Here is a 21728-nt window from a genome sequence, read left to right as displayed (position 1 = left end):
CCTCCCAACCCAACATCTAGACAGCAAAAAAATTAAAAAAAATTTAAACATCACATAAGCAAGCAGTTCTAAGGCTCTGAGGAACAAGACTGGCTGTCAGCTGTGCCCACCACTTCAGAAGTCCCCAGTGTTTTGAATGAAACAATATTAATTTCTAGATAAAAGTCTCACTTTCTCAGTACCTGTTAATGTGTGCTTACAGCAGGATTACTCTGTAAACTAAAGCTAAAGCACACCATAAAAGGAGAGGCTGCTCAAACACAAGATAGCTCGTTAATTTCTATACTCAAACACAGATCTGCAGGCAAAAGTACAGTTAATTAGGAATTCAAGTAATCTCTAAAACAAAGATAATGCCAAAACATCGCGCATACCGATTTATATCTGATGTGATATTTTACAACACTTCAGACAGCAACAGGATACAAGAACTAGCTTAAAGAGATGCTAAAGGCCTTCAAAAGGTCTATCAATTCACAATGTCAATACCTACCAATAGAGAGAAACACATGTGTCTCAGTGAAGTGCCATTTCTTGTATTTTTCTCATGGGGAAGAGGAGAAAATTTTAATAGAAACCCATTCATTTTTCTGTATGCACTGAAATGACAGTAGCCCAGAATGTAGAAAACACCTATTAAGGTGATAGTTTCATGCTTTGATTTTCAAGCATTTCAGACCTTATTTTAAAATAAACAAATAAATCATTTTCCCATCAAGAAGACAAACTGATCACACAAAACAAACTAGGGTCCTCTACAGCACCACAAGAGGCAGTAAAATCCTTCTTCAGGGAGTCAAAGGCTGAAAAGACATCGATTTTCTGCTTCAGACTAAGCACATTCAGAGATAAAGAACACTGCATTAATGCAACTCCTAGTTATACAACACTGACCTTCCCTCGACAGCAAAATTAGAATGAAATGCAAGACAACAGTTTTCCTTCAGAACATCCTCTTAACACGTCCAAAATAGATGGCATTCGATAACCCTCTCTAACAAATTGAACTATTGCCGAAAAGCCCGTCGTCTGTTCAAGCAAGCATCAGCAGAGAGAGAGGTTCCTGCTTGGAGAGAGGGCGAGCTGTGTCAATCACATAACGAACTAAACAGCGTGCAGCAGAAGGACATAAAGCTTCTGCTTCCAATGTACAGTTTGAAGAGGAAAAAAATGACAAAGAATGAGGATAATAAGGGGTTCATAGGGAGAGTTCAGGAGAAAATTCCCCCCCATTAACTGCTGAGCAGGTATTTTACCTCCATGTAAGACACATCGACCTCAATTAATAAATCTGCCCTCACGGGGACAGGGATTTTTTTTTTTTTTTAAACATTTGAAATTTCAGCTTCAGCCACAAGGAAATGGCATCTGTGCACTTTCTCTGCACAGCCCCAGTCAGATGTTACAAATAAGTACATAAACTCTACCTCTAGAAAAAGGCAGTTCTTTAAACACACACAGAAACGCACATCAAATCTGAGACATAACTTTCACTTTTTTAGGAAAAGAAACATAGTATCACATTACAATGCTAGCAGCAAAGAAATCACATTAAATACTGTACAACTGCTTCTGCAGAAATGCCTACTTTGAAATCCACAAGAGAGGATGTAGGTCTTTTCCCCCTCCCCTTGGTATGGAAAGCATTCTACACAGGTTTTTTTAATGGTGCCAAAAAACCCCCAGTGTATTAGGAATGGCCCCACACCCTCATTTTTCCCTAGAACATCTACCTAAATAAAATGTTTATTGGGAAAAAATAAAAAACAACACAAAACGCTTCAGCATCAAGAAACGGAATAGGACTGAACACAGCTGAGTCACACAGGTTCCTTCTGACCAAAAGGATGATGCCCCTCAATGTCCTGGTGGCACACTTAACATTCTTTTAAGGACAGGTTTGGGATAGCTGCTGTTCCAAACCTTTTGGTCAGCGTGTACAGGTATGTTCAGTGAGCACTGGGAGAAAAATCACATCAGACTTGAAGCAGCTGCAAAGAAATCCATCTAGAAAAAAGGACGTGCCTGAGAACTTGTGCACGAAGACACCAACAAGGGAGAGAAAAGTCTGTCTTCTGCGGTGGGGGAGTGAGCCTGTGAGTACCTGTGTGCACAAGACCACTTAACAATAACAAGGTGCAGTAAACAAGAATGAAACACACTGTGCAAGAATAAAGCTGGGAATGAAAGACGCTCCTTTAAAAGACACGCATCCTACGTAAAGAATCAAACTACTTTACATCTTTATTCTCAGAGCATTTCCAGCAAAAGGTACTCTGCTGACAACAGCTATACTAGCTCAGCAGCAACGCTGCTGGGACGTGACAGTTTGGAGACTGGCAGCAAAGCCTGTCCAGTGTTGCCTCCCCAGTACTCAATATATCAAATGCAAACAAGATGCAAGCAGCCAGGTCTTCCAGAACATCACTTCAATAACTCTTCAACCTTAAGAAAGCACTCAACTGTTACAATACCACTAAATATTTTCAAGAGCAATATATTTTCAGGGCCAAATAATTTTTACCCTAAAAGCTATAAAATTACCCATGTCTTACTGCACAACATAAACTATACTGTCTTCACTATCTGGACATGTATATCTACCAAAACGTTTGTATAATGTGTAAGGTAACAGATATTAGTTTGAATCTTGACTTGCTAAAACCCACGTCTCAAAAACTGAACTCACAGTATGGTGAAACAATTTACCAATGGCCATAACAACACCTTAGCAGTTTATGACAACAAGACAGTTAGGGGTCTGGTATTTGCTACAGTAGTTGACTTTACTGTTAGGAAAAAAAAAATATAAAAGAAAGTTCGTGTCTCTATGTTGTCTTTCCTTTATCATACCACCCTCTCTGCTCAGAAAGCAAATAAGCTGCAAAAGTAATTAGACTACTCATTAATGGGAAGAGTCGCACGGAAGAGACGGGAACACCCTTTCAAATTTCAGAAAGAGCACTGTGAAATGCTGAAAGGCAAACTAGACAGGGGCTCCTTCGGTGAGGCTGTCTCATTGTAATGCAGGACTACAGCTTACAAAGAAAAGAATACACATCAAACGAACAAAATATAAACATAATGTGTTCCAAGGGGATATCCAGCTAGGGAAAGAGTTTTCATTTAGGAGCTCTCTAGCACACTAGCAGTATTTTTATGTTAAAAAAAGAAAAAAAAAGACAAAACAGAAGAATCCCTAGTTTGGGTGAAGAGCGATGATGCATCACCACTTAAAAATTAATCATGGTTTCAAAGGAGTAACTTAAATCTGCTTTACTTTCCCAGTATAGTACTGAGATGTTCTGCATTTTGATCAGTTACGTGGTCAGTATTATACAGGATAAATGGTGATTAATTTCCATTAATACCAATACAATTAATTCATATAAAGCATAGGGTGAATCAAGGAAATCAAATAACGGAGGAAAATGTCAATGATTACACAGTAACTACATTAATCAAAGAGCTAGGAACAAAGTAAAACTGTGATAGTAATGAATTAACAAAAAAAAAAAATAGAAGCCCCTCCAAAGAAAAAGCCTCCACATTTTTCACAATGGGTAGAAACAAAACAGGCTCAGAACAAGAACCATCATTCTCCTAGAGAAGCACAAATGACCCACCTAAATCTATTTCATTTTGCCAAACAACAATGGCAATGTTACTTACAAAAGTTTTTCCACTAACACAAAGTTCGTCCCAAGACTCGAACCTTCCCTCAAACGCGGAAAGGCGTTATTCCATGAGCAGCTAATACGAACAACACCGCTGTAGCAGCATTCCACACAGGCCTTTATTCCCAAGGTTTTCAAGGACTGCAACGCAGCTTCAACTGCAATAGGAAGCAATTACACCCAAAGTCAACAGTTTTCCTGGGCTTTTTTCCAACCCTGTGTTTATTGTTTTACACTACTCCAGCCTGGCACACTAGGAACACATGTAGCACTTGTGGCTCGTACTGGCTGCTGAACGGCTGTATCTTGTGCAAAAGAACGCACTGTTTCCCAGTGACCACCTACACATGCCTATACAGCCAAGCATCTCCCAGTTCTGTGGCAAATGTACACTGCACAGAAGCACTACAAGAGGCTTTCATTGTTCTTGCATTCATCATATTTAGCCTCAAAGCAAAGTGCTAGAAAAGGACAAAACAGGGAAAAGCATGGTCCAGTGTCAGCCGACAGAAGAGAGATATTAGTAATTTCTAACTTCTTTCCTCAGGTTCACTTTCTAAAACCCATAAACCAAGACCTGTTAATTTATAACTAAAGAACTCTTAATGCTAAAAATATACATCTGAAGACCTATTTTGGCAGATGTGTTCTTTCTATCTCTCCTGCTCTTGCTCCTGTGCTCACCAACACCACAGAGGACCCAGCAGTAGATCCTTCATGCGCTTTTGCTCATCACAAAGCAAGGTATGTCCAAGCGATGGGAAGCGTACTCTGCATTTAAGCAGAGACTTTCTTAGGAATTAAATTCATAATGCCAAATGAAATACTTTCTCAGAGGAGGTTTGTCATCACTGACACTAGACATCAGTGTATTTATTCTCTCTTCATGGCTTTGGAAGAACAATTACCCCACTTTCCAAATGACAGTACAAAGATAATCCTGGGACACATTTTCGAGAAGTCTCAAAAGCTTTAAGGCACTGCCTCTGTTGTGCTTTGATGTTCTCAACCACGTACCTTTTTTTTTCAGTAATACAGTAGTACACATCACTTTCTACATCACACTGATATTTGGCTATATATGCTCTTCCTTATTAGCTCAAAGTACAGAGACCAATTCCTATTGTCAGTCACCACTTGATCCCTCACCTCCTTTCATTAGTTACAGAAGACTGAATGCTTTTTGTTTTGGCACAATGTCTGTCAGTCAAGAGAGTCTACCACAGCTTTGTTCAATGGCTGCAAAATCTCAGCCTAACATAATGGGGCTTACATGAAGATGTACAAAATAATTAATGTTCTTTATTGATGACCAATGATACCTACCTTAATTAGGCCTACTAGGCAAGCTAAATGCATTAAGAGCTGAGGATTTTTAGTGATCTCAGATATATCAGCTCCTAAAGCTCAATACCAGTCTCTCCAGGGTTTTTTGTAAACCACACAGCATAGATGCTGGCATCCTTATCATGACACTTCAGTGCTCAGCTCAAGTTCTCTAATGAAGTTTGGTCTCAGTTTGCAGTAACCATTCTTTCAAGGTAAACCTTCCTTCAACTGAGAGATCACTTTAATTAACCTGCTGAATGAAGATGCAGTCCGATACCCAGGAGTAGTAACTACACATTGCAGCCCAGGCAGTTTGGGCATGTCTTTAGGGGTAAGAAACTGAGTATCCAGACATCCTAGGGCTGTTAACTATTTCTTCCTTACAAGCAGGGTGGATAAACTTGGTGTCTTTGAAAAGCCATTTTCCGACCCAGGGGTGTCCTTCATCACCATTGCTGAACTACTAGAACTGAACAGCCAAAGCAGGGACACCCCAATTATCCGATCCATCACTTTCAGGTAAGCACACAAGTTGAATCAAGAATAATAGGAAAAAAAAGTATTGAAACTCTTACACAGCACTACAACCCAGCTGCCTAAAATGTCTCTTTGGGTCTCACTCCTCTACTCTTTTATGGAGTTGAGACCAACTACACAAAAATTCAGAGGGGACTGGTATAAAAAAATCCACCCAAACAGATCTAACCATGGGAATATGGCAAACATTGACTCTAAAGGTGAGAAATAAGGTATTTTTGAAAAGCCCTTGAAGAACTTAAAATAAAATGGCAAGGGATTTCAGCCACACTAGCCGGGCACCTCCATAACGAAGTTCAGTGACAATGCTTAGGCACCACTTCATGCAGAAGACTGGAGACAGAGTAGGCTTAAAAATCACTGTCACACTTCTCTCGTATCTGGAAGATGCTTTCTTTAAGTTGCAGCAGCATTTCTGCTCAACAAGCAGCCAGAAATTATTACATCTCCCCAACTAAAGTAAACATTATAGGGCTATGAGAAAATCAGTGCCAAAAATTACTCTAGTTCCAGTGGTGAAGTCTTCCATTAAACATGACTGGAGTCAACAGGTTCACCAAAGCAGGGGACATTTGAGAGAAGTCTAAGGCGGCCCAGACTGTTATTAGTACCCCAAGTCTAAAGTCATATTTTGACAGCAGTAACAGTACCTCACATTGCATTTCTGCACAGAAAAAGGCAATCCTGTTCACTGAAGCAAGGAAAGAAAATGCACTTCCTAGTATTGAAAAAAAAATATCTTTTATGTGATAGAAAGTTTTAAAGTCTCAATAATGTTTATAGGACTAAAAACTTGTCATACACAGCTATGAAAACTTGCCAGGCAAAACCACAAAAGTGGTAAGATGAAGAGTGCTCTGTTTGCAGTGATTATGCTCGGGCTGTAGGCTTGCTGTATTAACAGGCCGGGAAGCTGCCAACGTGCAGCCTCGTCGGCAAGCCACTGTATGCATGATGCATCTGTCCTCCCTGGCAGGCATCCAAAACTTTGCTGCATCATCCTAATTCCATTTGTGAAAATGCCCTTTTCCTCTTTCTCTTTTAAGATTTTACAAAGGCTTCTGCTATTTCCTGCCCAACAGTGCTCTCCATCAATGCCAAGCTGGGGTGGAGGGGGAAGAAACCACAACACAAAAAAAAAGCCCAACAATTCTCAGAATTTTTGTGTCGAAAATAATAAAGCAGACTTTGCAGGACAACTATATTCTCCCTAATCACATATGTTTGCTCTTAGGAAAGGACTAATTTGCATAGGATGCTGGTGCATAAAAGCCCATCCATTCTCAGGGTGAATACTAATGCAGCAAGATTTTGTATCTCAACACAAGAAATGAACAACAAAAATTCTTTACTCACTTTAAATTGTTGTCAGTGCTCTAAATAGAAGTTGGTTTGGTTGGGTTCTTTTAATCCCACAGCTGCCAAATACCATTAACAATGTTTCTTTAGAAAAGATTTGAGTAAAAAGTGTCCTCGATAATATAATCAGATATAAACAGAAAAAAAAAAATCTGATTGCAAGGATCAGAAAGAAAACAACATGTCCCCAACACTGCAGGCATATCAGCTACATCAACCTAACTAACTACTATATAATTACTTGCATTTAGCAAATAATTCATGTCTGGATACTCCATCATGACAAAACTTCTAGATATTGCAGATTTCAGTGCTGTTATCAAAAACCCACACAAAATAAACTCCTGTCCTTCCTCCCAAATCACCCTGTCCTGAACTCAGATCCAACAATACAGACTTTTTAAACAGTGGTAGAGCGTACAGTCAGCTATGCCACATCCTGCTGAAGTCCAAAAAGCTTTGCCTCTCCAGAAGCATTGTGAAAATAAATTTATCTCTTCTGTGGTGGACAAGGTGTCAAACTGTACGATTACCTTTCTTTGTACAATACAAGCCATTTCAGATTATTTTGCAGAGCTGGAATTAACTGCGTTCAATTCTTCTACTCCCTCCAGAATGCATACACAACAGGAACTGCAATATAAAGACAGCCTGAATTTACAGATGGAAAGACAACTACAGAAGGAAGGGGGAAAGGGGGATGTTTCCAAAACAAGTGATTCAAGCCTTCCAAACAACTTCTCTTCTATAGCCATTTTATCCTTTTTTACCTGCCCATTTATCCTGCTTTGCGCCTGTAGTATGTGCAAATGAATATATTGTCAATGACAACATAAAGTCTGTTTAGCTAAATATTGAAATTTAATATCAGCCATGATCTCCCATCTCTTCGCTCACCAGAAACTGAGTTATTACCATGAGAAGTTTTTATACTAAAAGTCTGACCAAAATAGTGTTTTATGCTGCTACTTCCCAGAACACTAACAAAGTTGTAATACCCAGACTCCTAAGGCTTTCCAGCCTGTTTCCCAGATCTGAGGACATTGGGGATCTTCTATCAACATTTGCTCAGCAGCTGAACAAACTAACAGGTGAGCACGCAAGGGCACAACACTGCCTCTGATGGATTATGCTAAAATTTCTCCAGCAGCTTCCAGCTTGGCTGCTGAATAGATCTGGAACAGGGCCCATTTCATCCACTGTCGTGCAGCAGAGGCTAGAGATGTCTTACAGTGGTTCTTGTGCTTGCTACTACAGCGCCCTGCCTGTTCTCTGCAGGTGAGTTACACACAGACCATTTTAGAGCATCCTCTATAGCTAAGCACTGCTGAATACACGTGTACATTTTTAGGGATCTGCACTGTACATAGTAAACAAAGTACTGCAGTGCTTAAGGTTAATCTAGCTTTGATCGTTATCTATGAGGGTGGAAATCTAGCTGAGTTACAGCAAATAGTAAATCTCCTGCATATCTAAAGAACTACATCTTGGTGATTTTGCACAGGAACTAGGATGCAGAACTACTATGCTATGTATTGGATTAAAAGTATAACTTCCACATACAAATTATAAAAGCTGACATGATCACTAGACACTTCGGTTGAAAACCTCTGTTATCTACAGCTACAGTCTCCTTTGCATCCCAGAGGCTATCACAGACAACAGTACTTGGCAGTACATCAAAGCCCAGCATGCAGTTAAATAGGATTTTGCTCCTCTCTACTTCAATAATGCTGCCTTGTTCATCTCAATGCAACTTGCTGAAGAAAAAGATGCAAGGTCACAGTTAAATAACGCTCATTTCCTGTTCTCAGCACATTTACACTACAGGCTTTACACTGCAGACACACAGCATTAAAGGGATTCCCAGTAACCCGTTACACACGAGCACAGCAAACAAGCGGAGTTCACAGGCTTCTATTTACTAAAGGCCTTATTTTGAAATGCACTGTTTAAAAAAAAAAAAAAAAAAACAAAAAAAAACACAAAACCAAAACAAAACAAAACGAAAAAGCAAAACTGGCTTCTGCCCCTCTGTGCTTGCAATCTAGGCAGACATTGTTTAAGAAACCCGTGAATACTTAAAAGAATATCATCAATTTGCTCACTAACCAACTGCTGGAGAGCAAACCACAAACACAATCTCTCAACAACTAAGCTGTTATAGGCACAAACTAAACACCAGCAAGGGTCCCTTTTTTTGGGAAGAAGAAACGCTGCTACGTCTCAGCTGTTCAAAGCAGAATCCAGAACTCAGTTTTGATGCTATATAGATATCTAAAGTGGCCATCACACAAAGCAGAGAAATGCATAACAGCAACTTTTAGACTACAATCAATCAGAGTTATCCCACACTGATTTTAAGATTATATGTTAACCTCTTCCTTGAGAAATAGAAGCAACTTAATACAAGTATAAATCCTACATACAGTTAAGACAGAGTAAAGACTCGAGGCATATACACGTGGATACTGATGCGGGTAATGTTTAAAGACCAGTTTGAGGCCATACGGTAAATCAGTGGCAGAGAAGAGAACGGTGTCCTTCTACTTCTCTACCGCAATCCATAGCAGTATCACTCTCTATGTTTACAGGTAAATGTCCAAACAATCATTTTGGACATAAACTGGAAACCCTTGTTTTCTATTTCATCTACAAAGGAAAATAACAGAACTCTGAAACATTAGCAGGAGCAATGCCCATCAAGGAGCAGCACAACAACAAAGGTGCTTGTTATTTGTTGATTTCAATACTACCAAGTCCCAGGTGTGGGCTCCTCCCTGAAGGCAGTGAGTATCAGGATTTATAACGTTATGCAAGAGCCTAGACAGTCACACAATCTGCTGAATTTTTTAGAAGTGTCTCTGTATGAAGAATCAGGAAAGCTTAGATAAATTTAAGTGGATACTACGGTCTGAAAAAAACAAGAGAAAAAACCCACACAAACCTCTCACTACATGACTATTCACCTTTAAAAATGATCAGAGATACGCAGTCACCTTCAGTTACCTTGAAATGGACTGAACTTCCAGTAACAACTGCCACTGAATTTGTAGCACTGATTTCTCAGTCACTCAACACCAGACCGGGGTTTTTTGAGGGACGCTTTTTGCGGGGTTTTGAGGGTTTTCTGAAATTTACGTCTCAGACTTCAAACACTAAGCTTGTTTTCACTAAACCACTACAATACCCTAACCACATATAGTATGCCAAAGACCACATGTGTACGTATTCTCGCAGGTACACCTTACAAAAGTATTAAGTATTACGTATTGATTTAGCAACTCTGTAAACTGCTTGATATACTGAACTTAAATGCCAGAATATAGGTCAGGGCTCCCTATACTATGCCTCATTACGGAGTACAGTTTTTCTTAAAATAGAAGAAATCTTTTAATTGGAAAAATTTTAATGCCAGAAATAAGAGACACAGATCCTCAGAACAGTTTTAGAAGAAAACTTTTACTTTACATGTGGGGGAAGAAAAAAAAAAATAATCAGCATATTTGTTTGCACGTGTTTTTAACTACACATTTGTTTTACTTTGCATATATCAATTCTCAAGGCTTGACATAAAAATGAACTTAAAATCCACATCAGAGTTACATTTAAGGACAAAACTAGGCTATATATATCCCATCTAAATGGCCAAGTTTGTTCTGCAGCCTCTAAACATAAAAATGTATTTGGAGAAGAAATCTAAATGAGCCACTGTCTCATTTGCTGCTGTTTCTATTTAATGAAATATGCAGAAACAATTCTTGCTTTCAGCACACCAGAGTATTTTGATAACTACACTGACACACTCAATACAGCTGTACAATGGCTTAATTAGTCAGGAAAAGGAGTGGCTGATTCTCATTTCCAGAACCTCCTTAAGATTAAAAAAAGAATACACAGCACCACGTTTCAGTTTTTATCTCTGACTGCTTTGCTTTTTCATGTCTGTTTCACAAGAGAGGAGAATTTTCTGCTAAAAAGTTTTTCTGTCAATGACTAGTAACTAAAAGAATAAAATATCTGCACCAATTTTAACTATATCTGCCTCAGGAGGTACACGATCTAAGTACATGTCTACTTTCGCCGCAGAAATTCTCTGCTTCAACAGACGGATTTAAAGTCCTTTCTCTTCCCCTAATGACTCAACGCAGTCTTTTCACAACCACCATCTCAAGGAAAAAGAATGAGCTGAGTGCACAAGGAATCGTAATTTGAAAAAAAAAAATTAGTACATATGTCATAATAAATAGCTATACAACATGCAGTGGGCATAAGATTACCAAAAGCATCTCAGATCAAAACGCTGTGAAGCTGTATTACAAAACCAGACCTCAGGCTCTTAAAACAAAAGTGCTTTTTTGATTATGAGTGACAGGCTTACAACCAAGAGTTCACATCTCTTATAAAACAATTATTTGGCCACATGCAGCTTATATTATATTAAGCAGGGAAGGAAGTAAAGAGCTTTCAGCTTTGAAATCTAATTATTAATTTCTCGCTATTTCTAAGAATGAAATAAGGTTCTGATTCAAATCTGGAGAAAGAAGCCCTGACAAGGTGGCTTGCCATCGGTGCCTTTAGTTATCTTAAAAGCCCATTTGGTTATATGAAATAATAGAAAATGCTTTCTCTCCTAATACAGTTTCCAGGGATCGCTTCCTGCCATTAGTTTTCTTTTAAGTAACCCTACTATTATCAAAAGCAAGATGTTTAAAAAGCACAAACAACATATAAGGTCATGGTCCTGTACTCATCTGTAGCAAAGGAGTAAGACCAGGCGAAGCACCTATCTCCTGCTGGTGCTCTGTTGGTGGTAGATGTTTGACTCCCCTTTGTGCTTTTGAATCTCTCTCCCACCAACTCCTACCAGAAGACTGCACTAGATCCTTTGCTTCAAACACTGGCTCAGTATTTTAAGGGTACATTTATTTCTGTTACAAAGAGAAGCAGGCAAGAAGAACATTTGTGCTTCAGACAATACCATTTCCTCAAACGAGTGCCATGAGCTCCAGTTCGGAACACATGAAGGTCTAACCTATAAATGGAAATTACTGTTGTCCTCAGGTGCTCTCTGGAATCTCTGGTTCCATCTAAATATAACCAGAATCCTGAGAGGAAACCCTTCAAACACAGTCCTTGACTACCAAAAGCAGCAGTCTCCTTACACACAGAGGAGCAATAAAGGAAGAGCTAACTCTCCAAATACCTTAGCGGATGCGAATCCAAATAGTAACAATAATGCCTGCACTGGAGGTTTGACACTGCCCCACTCCAGCCTTGTTCCAAGCCAACCTACCATGCCACAAGTAGTTCAGGGTGTCGCACAGTTCCTGGAGCAGGCAAACACGCCGAATTCATCCTCGTGCAACACCAGCACTGATGCAGATCAAACATGCAATCTAATCCCAACATATTCACTGACTGTTGTTAGTAATTAAGGATGCTGTGTGCACCTAAACAAGGCTCGGTGCTACCCTGGGGACATTGATGGATGCGTGTCGCTCAGCAGCTTCAGAAATAACAGGACTTGCATCCCACTTCCAGAACCATCTGTCAGCCCGCAGAACTATGCCAGAGCCAGATCCCTCACAACCCTTCTGAAAAATCATGGCAATACATAAACTAGATGGGGGGTAATGCAGTATAGCCCAACATGTTTCCTGGGCAGTTAGGCTCCAAATCTGATACCACCTGCAAGCTAGAAAACAGGTTTCCTCTGTCCAAGTGGAAAAAAAGGTCATCCTTGCACAACCAAAGACCCCACAAATGACTGAAACAGGCACAATGGTCTAGTGGCTACATGCAGCAGAGAATAACAGTCTGATCCTAGAGTTAAAAAGAACCTTGCTAACCTCACTAGAGCTCCACTAACTAATACTCAGGTTATCAACAAACAGCACGTTTGCAGCAAGATCTTGCACTCTCCATGGAGGACAGATGCCTTCCTCTTACCAATTACAGCTATTCCTGAAGAGAGGAGATCTTGAATGTCTCTCTGAAGGCTAAGGGTTCAAAATTATTCATGTGGTTAAAGAAAAAACAACCAAACAAAACACCACCCCCACAGCAACAACAAAAAAACTCTACAAAAAAAAACAAAACCAAAAAAACCCAAACAAAAACCATGAGAATTAATGCTCAAACTTCAGCGCAATGCTAGGACTATTTTATTGTGATGTAAATTTCAAAGCTGTGTTACTATTAGTTAATGTTTGCCCTGCAGTCAATCACACATCATGCAATGTACCACTGACAAAAAGAAATGAGCGCAACACACCTCTACAATGAGACGTGCTACCTCTATAAGCCATATTAAGACAGATGTAATAAACTTCTTGTTTGCAGAGAGCAGCTTTGTTATCCTGTAAAAACAGGAATGTCCTATGGCTTACTAAAAAGAGCCATAGACCATTCTGCCTGCTGATCTGACAAGCAAAATACTCTTCCGATCTCATGGGTATTTATTAATCTGGTTCCAAGGGTTCATGATCAAGTTCTCACAGCTTAGCAAGTATACATCTGCTGACCACACATACTCACTTAGTCTAGAGGAAAGGCACGAGTAAAACATAGCTTAAGTCTCATGGAATATGCATTCTAATGTCACGTTTGCAATAGGCTCCAAGCTTGCAAGTAGGGACGTACTACAGATCAGCTGATACTGTATCTCAATAAGTTACTGCATAAAACAACGATGTGGACCTCTAAGGCCAGGTTGAAAGAATCCAAATTCCAGATCCCATGCGACAGAGACACCCTGGTGCTTCCCAACAGTCTGTAAGCTCTGCTCTGAAGAGACTCTCTTGCAGAGTCCACGGGCTGCATGGTGAATAACTACGTGGGTGAAAAAAGTCACTGCCCTTATCTTTTCTTCATAATTCTTCCTAGAAATGTCCACATCTCACTTGTGCAGCTGGTTCCAGCCTCCAGACCAAACGGGCCAGATTAGCACAAACTGCTAATTTTCACCTTTTGCTCTAGCCAGGTGCATCCAGGCGGCAGGAGAACATTGCATTCCAAGGAACAGCTCCACCTGCGGATCAGATGGCATAGATCCCTCTAGCAGGGGAGTAATAACAAGCATCTGGGAGCAGTAACCTCTTCCATCAGCACAGCTGGATCCAGAGAAACACATCAGCCCCCAACTCACCACACTCAGCCCCGATCCCAGGTGCGTGCCACCACAGGGACCAAAATATCCTTATTGACAAGAAGGATGATGATGCCTTTCCTCCTCAGCACATGTGCTTTGCACAGCTTCGTGGACACACAGGTCAGAAAGTCAAAAGGTTACCAAAATACTTTAAAGACTTGTTTAAAGAAAACTAATAATTTGATGGCCAACGGTGATTTCTGAGGATCTCACTTGTGCTTTCTAAACTTGAGAGACTGGCAGTACTGTCAACATCAGTAGTTTGCTACAGTCTTCAAGTAGAAAGAAGAGGAAGAACTGACATTTAACATAGAGTAAATTCTGAAGTAGAGATAAAGAACTGTACAGTATTTTTATCTTGTTTATCAAGAGCTATTGCAGTATGACGCACAGCCAGGTTGTGGAGAGACACAGCATTTAATACCACCTTTAATGAAGATCTCGACTCATGAAAGTTCCCCAGTCACTGACATACAACAGTACTTTCGATCCTATATGCAAACAAACGATTGCAGCTACGCTCTGAAAACACCACCTCCCTCCAGGAGCCCGCAAAGGCAGCAGGAACTTTACGAAGTTCATGTTTAGCTCAGGAGATCTTCACAGCCAGCCTGTCCGTCGAAAGGAGCACCTGAATCATCAGGCTCCCCCTTCTCCTTTCAGTAATTTTTAGAAAAGATGCGAATACCCACATGCGCAGCAGGACGGCACGAAGCGCAATGGTACGAGAACCAGTAACCGACCAGACCCAGAACCGCCACCATAATTAGGATTTGCGGCTTTAAACTCCCTTTTTCCCCCAGACAACAGTTAACCCCCCCACACAGCGGGCACACGAACCGGAGTCGCGGCGGCTTTCCCCGCAGCACGCACACCAAGGACGCCGCCGTGCCAGGGCCCGCCTCGCCGCCCCCGCGGCACCGGGGAGCGCACCGAGCACCCCCGGTGGGCGCGGAGCCGGGACCCCCCCCCCTCTCCCCGCCTCGTACATCCCCGCTCACAACCGGCCTCCCCCCGCCGCTATGAGGGGTGGGGGCGGCGCTGAGGGGGGCACGCGCGGCGACCGTCGGAAGCGGGAACAGCCGGCGGGAACGGCGCGCGCAGCCGGCGCGGGGGGCGCGCGGAGGGGGTGTCGCGCCCGCCGCCTCACCTGGAGACGCAGTTCTCCAGCACGGAGCTCTTGCCGGCGCTCTGCCCGCCCACCACCGCGATCTGCGGCAGGTCGAGCAGGCAGCTCTGGCCCAGCGCCGCGAAGGCGTCCTGCAGCCGGTTGACGAGCGGGATGAGCCCCTCCATCCCGCCGCGCCGTCCCGTCCCCGCCTCCGCTCCTCCGCCCGCCGCCGCTGACAGGTAACGGCCGGCGTACTGCGCATGCGTCCCACCTCCCAGCCGGGGGGCGGGATCTCGGCGGAAAGGCCACGCCCCCCGGGCAGGGCTGAGCCCGGCAGCCCGCGGTGGCGGCGGGGTCCCCTCTGCCCTTTCTGCGGTGGCAGCGGCCCCTCCGCGGCCCGGCACCGGCACAGCCTCCTGCCGGGTACCGGCACAGGGCAGCAGCTTGCAGCGAGCATCCGTGGGGTCCTCCCGGCAGCCCGCAGCCCCCGCTGCCCGCCCGAGCGGCTGGGTGGGCTCATCCCGCAGGTGGACAAGCCGGCCTCGGTGCTGGGACCCTTGGGCGCGAAGACCACGCTTCGCCCCGCTCTGCGCACCAACCCACGAGGCCGCCATGCTGCCCCTCTCCCCCTTGAGCCCCGATCCCAGCCAGCCACCCCATCCCACTGACGGAAAGGCCTGTGGCGGCCCCCGTGACCCCCAGCACGGGGCTGTGCCATCCTCCAGCACCCAGCGGAGGTTTGCACACGCGCTTCCTCTACAACTTTGGCAACAAACTGGGAACAGTGCCAAACTGGGAGCACATGGAGGAAATGGGTCCTACTTATGGGCAAGGGATCTGGCAGAGAGCTGGCTTCAGTCCTCCCCAATCTGCCGAGCAGGGTATTCTGGAGCAATCCCAGGTGCTGAATTCCTCCCAGCTCCCACGCGCGATGGGAACAGGAGCAGCAGGAACCACGATCCATCCCTGCAGCACATGAGGGGCCCTGGCAAGTGGCACCGACACTCAGCCACGGGCGGGAGTGCTGCCAGGGTCAGACACGCGTTCACTGGAACCGCGCCAGGGCAGGCCCGAGAAGCCGGGTTCATGGTTCACGAACAAGCTGGGAAGTGATAACAAGGTCCAAGCCACGTCATTGCAGTGGGTTCAATTAAAAATGCATACTGAGGCTGAGCTAAAAGCACAGGCGAACAACAGAGATGAGATTTATCTGTGATTACTGGCAGCAGGCACAACACAAAAATATCCGAAACAGAAGCTTCGGAGTCCCGCAGCAATAAAAGTTCTCCTCTGTATTAAACCAGACACCGGCCTCACTCAGCGTGAAAAGCAAAACAAAAGGGAACTGCAAACATCCCGCAGGCTGACAGATACTAACAATCTGGAGGATTATCAAAACTTCTTGGGCAGAGCTCTCAGTAAGTGTGAAAAAATTACTCTCTACAACAGACTGACTTCTAACCCTGGAAACAAATGGATGGTTTGCTTTAGCTCTGGCTAAAAAATTTTTAATCGGCATAACGCAGAGATGGCTTCTCTAGCGGTGGCTTTGCCGCTGCGGTTAGATCACCTCCCCAGCATCAGAGCCCCTGAGAAAAGCCTTGCAATCATTTCTGTCTAGATGGGGCCCGGGGGTTATTGACATAACTATGCCAATTAGCAGCATGATTAGTTTTTTTCTCCACTCCCGAGCGAGCGGGCTATGCCAGCAGGCACTAGAGTAGCTGCCTGGCCTTCCTCCAGTTCATGGGTTTCCTACAGAAGCTGGAAGTGGGGAAGAACAGATTCGCCTTCTGGCCAAATCCATCCCATCTGAGTGTCAGAGCACTTTCTGCTGCCCCAGTGAAATAATTAAGATTGGTAGAAGAACAGCCTGGCAATAGGATAGTATCTCCACACCAGACGAATGAAGATTAAAAAAGGCCTGATGCCTCAGGAGCAATGCTATGCACACCTAAAAACTGATAACCTGGGGAACTGTCCTTTCCATGAGGTCTTTAAATTATATCTTTCTTTGTTTCCACAATTAAAAAAAAATAAAATAAGGAAAAAAACTGTGATTAGGAAAAGTTATTCCCCAAAGTCTGGTAAGTTTCCAAACGAAACTTTTTTTCCTGTTGAAGCTGAGTTAAAGCTGCTAAGTGACCACACTCACCCTGTGACTCCATCACTTGCAAAAATCCGCTCTCCCCTAAAAAAAGCCACCAGCAGCCCAGTACAGATGTCCCACCTCCTGGAAAAAGCACGAACATTTTCATTATGCATGCCCACGTTATCACAAGGGTGCTCATTTTTCCAACAGCTCCAAGAGAGCAGCGAAGAAGACAGGAAGGGCACCCAAGCGTATCTTCAGGTCCCTGCTTTTTTTAGCTGACTTCTCCAGGCAGCTTGCTCCAAACCCCCATGTGAAGCCCAGCCTGGCTTTCTGAATTTGTTGAGATTCAGAGTGGCTAAATTAACAGAAACAGGGGCAGTACTAGCAGAGACCATTGCAAAGCTTCTTGCAATGAATAACCCTGAAAAAAAAGACCCAAACCAGCGTCAGAGGGCGATGCAAGAAACATTTTTCCTGGAGAGCACCAGGTATGATCCCTGAGAGCTCACCGGTTAGCCAGCTAAACACGCTCTATTTTTACCCTGTGCTCAGTTGTGCCCCACGATATTTATCATTTCCTTTTGCCACGTGCCAGGCTCAGCAAGGAGAGAAGACCTTCACTGACCACCTCTCCCAGCATGGCAAGAAGGGTGCCCTGCTCCTCAGGGTGGCACGCTGGCCCCGCCGGCACTGCTGTCTGCTCACTTCCAGATGTCACCAGCTCCAGCACAGCCTGCCTGGGGCCCCCAGCCCTGCCGAAGCCTCCAGTGCATTTCAGATCAAGCCTACGGACAGCAAGTTTGTCCTGCCCTGACTTCCAGAAAAATATAAAGCAAAAATAGTCTGGTTTCAGGGCGCAGCTGTAACATTTCAGCTCACAAACTTACCCACGGACACTTCTTCCTAAGCAGGCAGCGTGACGTTAAAACTGAGGACATTTGGATCAGGTCCCCAGGCTGCTTTATAAACACGCACCAGTGCAATTCCCGTCATGAAAAATGGGTTATATATAAACTACAACAGTGATTTGCAGATGCCTGCAGTGAAGTCCCAGGCACGCTCCCCTACCAGGGAAGCAGAGCACATACGAGGCTCCGTCCTCTCCCCAGGAAGCATTTAGAAGAAGCAGGCTCCTTCACACATGATCTTCATCTCTCCAGGGACCTTCTTCACCTCCTTCTTGCTTCAGATACAAACCCAGAGCCTTGCAGAGCTTTTCAGGCAGCTGATGAGCACAAAGCAGTGGGCAAGGAGCCCTGTGCACCAGTGAGCTCCCAGGTCCTCAGCAGAACCTGGCTCTGCAGTGCTGGCGTGAAGGTGCTGGTCAGCATTTTGCCTGCTTATCTGCCAGGAGGGGAGCTCAGACCTTGAAGCTGCGAAGGACAGAATTAAAGCCAGTGAAAGAGCAGTGCAGAGCTGTGGTTAGAAGTAGCAGCTGCAGCGTTTCCCCCTGTAAAGAAGAGGTGCTTTCTGCCTCCCCCCTGCAGCCTGGGGCACTGCTGACTCATGGATTGCAGGACAGTGACACCTCAATCCCTGTCCTGTCTGCCATGGTGGCCTCTCTCCTGCCCTGTGACCTCCAGCTGCATCCTTCAGTTGGGTGCATCCAGTTGCAGGGTAGAAAAGGGCCACCATGCTGCATTGCAGCCCACGGAGACGTTTCCCTGCAGCCCTGAGCGCCCCAGGAAAGAGCTGTACTCCCTCGCTGCAGCCTGGCAGCACGCCTGCTTCCTTGGTCACAAAGCCTGGCAAGCCATGTGCTTCCCCGAGGGAAGATTTCATGGACAGAATACTCCCAGGCGCTTCCACCCTCCGGGACATGGCTGTTGCTGTGACCCTGCCATGCCCAGGCAGCAGCAGCATCCCCAGCCAGCGGGACCAGGCTCACCCCTGCAGAGCTCTTCCCAGCTGGAGGGGGATCAGCCTCAGTGCTCAGTCCCTACAGCTTTTGTTACTGCAAAATCTCTCCCAGCTGCTTGACATACTTTCAGCTGGTGACAGTATGTCCCCCATCCACCTCCACCCTCTTCCTGAAAGCCCAGCCACTTCCAGTCCTTCTGCAGAGCAGAGACCTGGGCTGTGACACGTGAGGAGGTTGTACCATATGGGGTGTATGTGTGGCACCTCACTGCCACCTACCTCCTAGTGTCACCATCCCACCACCCTGGGCCAAAGAGGCTCCACAGCTGGGCACAACCAGCTGCTTCCCTCCACCCAAGCCCACAAAGCCCAGGGCTGACCCATCGACTCCCAGTGCCTCGCTCACTGGAGCGGCAGCGGGACACGGGTGCAATGCTCCGAGAGGGATTGGGCCTGGAGCACACCAAAGCATCCCCAGCTGGCTACAGCCTCACGCCTGAGCCATGCGATGAGTTACGTGGCCATCTCTTTTTGTGCTGGGAAATCCAGAAAGGAAAAAGTCAGCATCTCAGAGGCAGCGGAGGTTGCTAAGTGACAGCAGTGCTTGTTTCTATCCCCGTGCTTACAGCGTGCCTACGCTGCAAAGGAAGGGAGGAGTAAGGGATGTAAACATGAGTATATTGCCAAAACACTCAACAGAAACACAGTTCCCAAACATATACATTAGCTGCATGTGTTGGCTGTCAGGAGAGAAATACTTACTACACATCAATTATTCCAGCCTTGGAGCATTTTACCTGCAGAGGGGGATTTCAGGTATTTGCAGCGCTCATGAGTTTGCCAATTTTCTAGCTGAAATATATTTCCAGACCACGCTTGTAGGGCTGTCAGTAGCCGCAAGGACAGCTGTAACAAACAGATTTCATCCTTACGTTGTTTCTGATAGATGGCTTTTGTTTTTCCACCAGGATGTGGCGTTACGCAGCGATGAGGAAGCACAACAGAAAGGCAGAAGTGGACAAGGGAAGGATGAACGCAGCCTTTGTATGAGCTCCTGGGGAAGAAAGGTGACGGTTTCGGTAAAATAAAGGGCACACACACCCCCCTATGTCATTGGAATTATGCTGAGAATTGAAAACTAAGTTAAAAATAGACTAAATGCAGCACTGCTGATCCAGTTGAGAAATTTGCCATTGCTAAGGTGGATGGATAATAGATACCTTTCAAAAAAGTGAACACGCTACAGCGCTGCAGAGCGACCGGGCGGTGAGCAACGTGCCGAGGGCACGCGCCCACGCTGCCATCCTTTATCTGCGGCGGGGAGCAGGCCAGCCCCACTCTCCAGTGCCTGGGAACCATCAGAAGCACTTCTTTAAAAAAAAGCATCTGCTCCCTCTGCATAGAAGCGGGCCAGCCCAGGGAGAAAGTAGGGCACCAATTTGTCCCTCTGAGTGAAGGGGAATAAGGCAGGGAGCATTGGAGAAGGGACCTGAACAAAGCGGTTTCCAAAGCAGAGCCCACTGTCAAATTAAAACTAAAATAATAGCGACAGATGCTGATCAGAGGGACGTGCTTGCTGTTGGCACGGCTGCTGTAGTGACCCCTGGGCACAAACAGCCCCTTCTCCTGCATCGGCACAGTGGCCGCAGTCCCCACCGGTTCAGGGGGTGAGAGCCCTTGGGGTCCCTGTGGGGCTGGGGAACTGCAAACCCTTGGGCTCATGCACCCTCTCACTCGGCTTTCTAAACAAAGCTGGATTTCCCGCAGGTGGAGGAGACCTGGGTCCTGCTGAGGAGGGACAGGATGATGAGCAGCAGCCCACCAACACCCTGGTGGGACAGCAAGCAAAAGCTGCAAAGCTGGCAAGATGGTTTTGGCAGTGATGCGGCTGCTGCTGCCTCCATGCCAATGGCTGGGTCAAATCTCCCAGAGCTGCTTCTGGTGTGTTGTCACCACCCTGGGCTGTGGGAGGGTTTGCTTTAGGAAGCAGCTACCAGAAAGATGTCCTCGCTCAGGGCACCAGCAGAGAAGTGAGCATGGGGTGAGGGTGCAGGGTCAGTGGCAAGGCCTCATGGTGCCCAAGCAGGTTGTCACCTTGATGTCTGCAAGCTAGTCACTTTGGTACCATGTCTCAGGCTCATTTTGGTACCAGCTGTTGCAGGGGAGAAAGACAAGCCCCCCAAAAATGACTTCTGATGAATGACGGAGCACCAGCAGGTCAGCTGCTCGGTAACCAGGCAGGACCCATGGGTCAGCTCTTCAGCTCAACCTTGCAGGGAGGCATCAGGCTTTGAATCCCACAGGAGACAAAATGAGCCACCTGGGCAGGCATGTGGTGCTGTGGGAGCAGCCTGATGGGTGCTTCCCTGCTGCCCTTTCATTCTGCAGGGAGGCTGACCTGCCCCAGCTGGGCAAGTCGGCTGGTGCACCCAGGGGCCCAAGCACAGGGCTGACTCCCTGCTGGCCCAGGGGTGGGGAGGGGAAAAAAGGGCTGGGGGCCCCAGGGGTTACAGGTCCGAGTTTACAGTGGTGATGGCTGGAGAAACACAGAAGATGAGCAGGCACATGGTAAGGTACAGCTTGGGGAAGGGGAGTAGGGAGGGGGCA

The 21728-nt window shown here is 45.3% G+C and overlaps 1 protein-coding gene across 3 annotated transcripts in view; it reads right to left on the bottom strand.

Annotated features, from left to right (window-relative positions):
* The window catches only part of DNM3 (dynamin 3), a 183257-nt gene extending 167872 nt beyond the window's left edge, over positions 1–15385 (bottom strand). For all 3 annotated transcript variants that reach the window (XM_068416886.1, XM_068416884.1, XM_068416885.1), the window contains exon 1: positions 15206–15385. In XM_068416886.1, coding sequence (XP_068272987.1) covers positions 15206–15351 — 146 coding nt within the window. In that variant the 5' untranslated portion in view covers positions 15352–15385. The remainder of the gene's footprint in view (positions 1–15205) is intronic.
* Positions 15386–21728: the final 6343 nt, after the last annotated feature.

Source organism: Nyctibius grandis, chromosome 21 (assembly GCF_013368605.1).
Source record: "Nyctibius grandis isolate bNycGra1 chromosome 21, bNycGra1.pri, whole genome shotgun sequence".
Classification (NCBI taxonomy): domain Eukaryota; kingdom Metazoa; phylum Chordata; class Aves; order Nyctibiiformes; family Nyctibiidae; genus Nyctibius; species Nyctibius grandis.
This window is presented reverse-complemented; position numbering and strand designations above follow the sequence as displayed.